Raw genomic sequence first — 3,780 nt, forward strand, 5'->3', positions numbered from 1 at the left:
ATTAAATGCTTAACTCATAAGAAATAAAAATACACAGAAAATACTAAGGATGTATGTAATGGGCGTAAGATCTTAGTTAGCCGACCAATGTTTTTTTTTTTTAACAAAATATAATTTTCAATATGTCATGCAAAAAACATTAATCCAAATTAAAAAGAAAACATTGTGTAGGGTTGTTAATCATGAAATACATGCAACCAAAAAGTTATAAATGTTATAATGTGGTAGAAGATTAAATTAGATTAAAATGAGTAGAAAGACGACGAAGTGAAAGACGAATCGAGTTGACGTGAATCTGAATAGAAATTCTAGTGAAAGACGAAGAAGGTCTACGTGTCTTAAACAGTAGGTAAAGTTGGGAAAGAGAACCGAATCCCAGGAATCCCAGGAATCAAATTACTACTTAATTTTTTACGAACAGTAAAACTTTTTGATGGCGGAGAAAGGGTGAATCTATTACGTATTAGGTTTTATGTTTTATCCACGTTTGCGAGATAAGAAAATACGCGGAAGGTGGAGAAGAAGGACATGAACATAGGAACAGAGCACGGTGTTGAACTGTACTGGGTGGAACTGTATCATTTGCATCCATGAACCCAAAACTAACTAATTAATTAATTAGAGAAGAGAAGGGAGAGATTCCGAAATGAATTTCTCTCTACTAGGTAGCAATCTGAATGTAATTTCATTTCATTTGCAAGGTTCTGTAATCCAAAGGGTTGGTTTTCAAGCCCAAGAAATCGTAGCCAGTGGCAGTAGAAGCGTTGGCATTTGCAGTGATGGCATTGAGGGCACAGCTACAGTCTTTGCTGTTTTGCAAACCCAAACTGCAGGCAAAGCAAAGGCTTCTCGCAATACTCTTCGATTCCTCTTCATCGCCGCCCTCCTCCCGTTCGTGATGGGGAGGACTGATGCTTAGCTCGAGGTTCAAGTCAGGGCAGCGTTCCGATGTGGGACTCTTCGAATCCTTAACCTCAACCAACACGTTGTTGTCCTTTTCCTCTTGTTTGGGAGCAAAAGATATGGTGGCTGCGCCGGCTGATTCTTGGAGTTGATTGTGACGAGGAGAGTCGTTGAGAGGCCTGTGAGTTGCAGGGTCAATTCCTCTGCTCAAAAGCTTCCTTCGTATGTGAGTGTTCCAGTAATTCTTTATCTCATTGTCCGTTCTCCCCGGCAATCTTCCGGCTATGAGAGACCACCTATATATAATTTGGACCCATCTCATGAATAAACCAAGAAACGGTAATAATCGGGGTGTTTATTATTATTATTATTATTATTTATTTGGATTATATCTTACTTGTTCCCGAGGAGGCTGTGGAGTTTGATGATGAGCTCATCTTCTTCTTCCGTGAAATTCCCGCGTTTGAGGTCAGGGCGGAGGTAGTTGATCCAGCGGAGACGGCAGCTCTTGCCGCAGCGGAGAAGGCCGGCGGCTTTGGGGAGAGAGCGCCAGCAGCCTTCACCGTGAGCTCTGATGTAAGCTATGAGGCGATCGTCTTCTTCTTTGGTCCATGCTCCTTTGTTGGTGTGTGCTTTCTCACAACAAGGAGACCTTCCCATGGAACGATTGTTGTATTGGTGGCTGAGGTGTGGTGGTTTTGGTTGAACAATAAGGGTGGCCGGCCCTGAGAGATGATTTTTATAGGCTTTTGACTCAAAAGAAAAAGCGATTACTGATATTGGTGCTTCTAGACGTGAGTTGGTGAGATAGGTTAGAGGAGAGTGGCTGGTACCTTTCCCTCTCTTTGAATTCATTTCATTACATGATATATATTGTTAGTACTATAATATACCATTATTTCATATATTATTATAATCATCTTAGCCTCAAAAGACAAGAAGATGTGAACTTTCCCCCTTTTTGCATAAACTAATAAATAATACATCATTTTATATCCTTTTCCTTTTTCTCTACATAAAAAAAAAACAATTCCTTTTCAATAATGCCCTCCTAACATGTGATGCTGTTGCTATTACCGTAAGGACTATGCTACTTCCGCATTTAATCACTTTAAATTATATGCATCATTTGCAAGATTTTTTCTATTTTTCTTTTATAAAATATTATAACTTATTTTCATATTTTCCTCTGTTATCCGCGTTTCACGAACTAAGCACCCAAATAATTTATTAAAATAGATATCGATCGTGTAACCATCCATATAGTCAACCCTGTTGAATGAAAATAGAGTTATAATAATAACATAAATGTTTAATATGCATTTGCCATCCTAAAAAATAATGAAAATCGTATTATTGGGGGGTGGAAGTGAGATATTGGATATTGTTAAAAAGAAAAAGAAAAAAGAGTGATTTAAGTAAGTTGGTTGTTGTGAGCTTCCTGGAAAGAAATGTATCGGTAGTTTGGCTATTCATGTGTGAAAGCATAGAGATGGTAATGGTAGTTGCTGTTCTTTATTATATTGGTTTGGTGCATTATCATGCATGAGAGAGAGAGAGAGAGAGAGAGAGAGAGAGAGAGAGATAGTGAGTATGTGTGACAGTGACGGGTTTCTAGAAGAGTTGGAAGTTGGGTTGAAGGATGATGATGATGATAATTGATTGATGAAAGAGAAGAAAAGAGAAAGATAAAATGATAGAATGTATGGTAGTGGTTGTATATGGCCTTTGCTTCACCTTCCACTTTCCCTTTTTCTTTGCCCCAACCTTCTGCTCCAAGTTTCGCTATTGCCAACCAAATCCCTAATTTTATCCTTTCTCTTCCAATATTTAATATTCGTTTGAAAATTTTTTTATTCCGTCTCTTATTCGTTGGGAAATATAATTACGAGTAATGAAATTATGACAGACTCTTATATTTATTTGATAAAGGTTATAAAGGTAAAATAATAAAAAAGTGTAAACTTTTACATTATTTTAAGAAATAAGAGAATAAAAAATTAGTAAGAATAGTGTCAAATGAATATAAAATATTTAGATATATTAAATAATCTTTACTTTATCATTGCAAGTAGATGTTGAAGAGTTAGTATTATAAATAAAAGTTTGTTTCAATCTTGCCAAATTATTTATTTAATTTATTATTTATGATTATATTATTCATTTTTTTCTTCTCTAACTCACACTCATTTCAATTCTAGTTGTTAGAAATTTAAATATGAGTCTAAATTTTATATTCAATAAAAATAAGAAAGTAAAACATATATTAATTTATTTTTTTAATATTTTAGATAGAAATTACTATCAATTTCTTATATGATTCAACTTTATGTTAATGTGACAAACCTCTTTCTGTGTAGACTCAACTTTAATCCTGTTCTCCTCTCGATTACAGGTTGGTAACAAAATAATGAAGCTGCACACACTTTACAAAAACCAACTACCTTTTTTCAATACACATTGATTTGCATAGGGGCACTGGTTGGTCTGCACCAAACTCAAAAATATAAAAGAGGAAGATCAAACCGAATCAATAAATTGATTCGTACATATGGATCGATCAAAATAAATACAGTCTGGTCTGAATCTTAGGTTTCTTCATTTAAAACCAACAGCTAACAACTGATGGCATTTCAGATACAAAAATAATTTCTTTCTGAGAAAAACATTCATCTTTGAGCTTCCCCATCTTGGCCCTTTCTCGTTCTTAGTTTTTGGCTACCTTTTACGTTTTGGTCTAAATCTTTGTCTTTCTCTTCCAATTCTGATTTCTTTTCGTCTCAAACGCTAGCCTAGTAAGGTAGCCAGCCTTTAATTCGTTGATGAGGACAGAGCTTTGAAATTTTTTAATTCCTTACGATCTTTCATATTTAGGCT

The 3,780-nt window shown here is 35.3% G+C and overlaps 1 protein-coding gene across 1 annotated transcript; it reads right to left on the minus strand.

The window, feature by feature from the left end:
* Nucleotides 1-536: 536 nt before the first annotated feature.
* On the minus strand, nt 537-1,769 carry LOC108330622 (myb-related protein 308). The gene is made up of 2 exons (XM_017565114.2): nt 1,301-1,769; nt 537-1,199 (listed from the first exon to the last, which is right to left on the minus strand). Exons 1-2 carry the CDS (start codon nt 1,756-1,758, stop codon nt 686-688), a joined length of 972 nt encoding a protein of 323 aa, XP_017420603.2. The 5' UTR covers nt 1,759-1,769; the 3' UTR covers nt 537-685.
* Between the last annotated feature and the right edge of the window lie 2,011 nt (nt 1,770-3,780).

The sequence above is a fragment of the Vigna angularis genome, chromosome 4, assembly GCF_016808095.1.
Source record: "Vigna angularis cultivar LongXiaoDou No.4 chromosome 4, ASM1680809v1, whole genome shotgun sequence".
NCBI lineage: Eukaryota > Viridiplantae > Streptophyta > Magnoliopsida > Fabales > Fabaceae > Vigna > Vigna angularis.

Coding starts and splice junctions, on each gene's coding strand:
- LOC108330622 (XM_017565114.2), bottom strand. CDS start 1,758: ATGAATTCAAAGAGAGGGAAAGGTACCAGCCACTCTCCTCTAACCTAT. Junction 1,200..1,300: donor CACAGCCTCCTCGGGAACAA/GTAAGATATAAT, acceptor AATTATATATAG/GTGGTCTCTCATAGCCGGAA.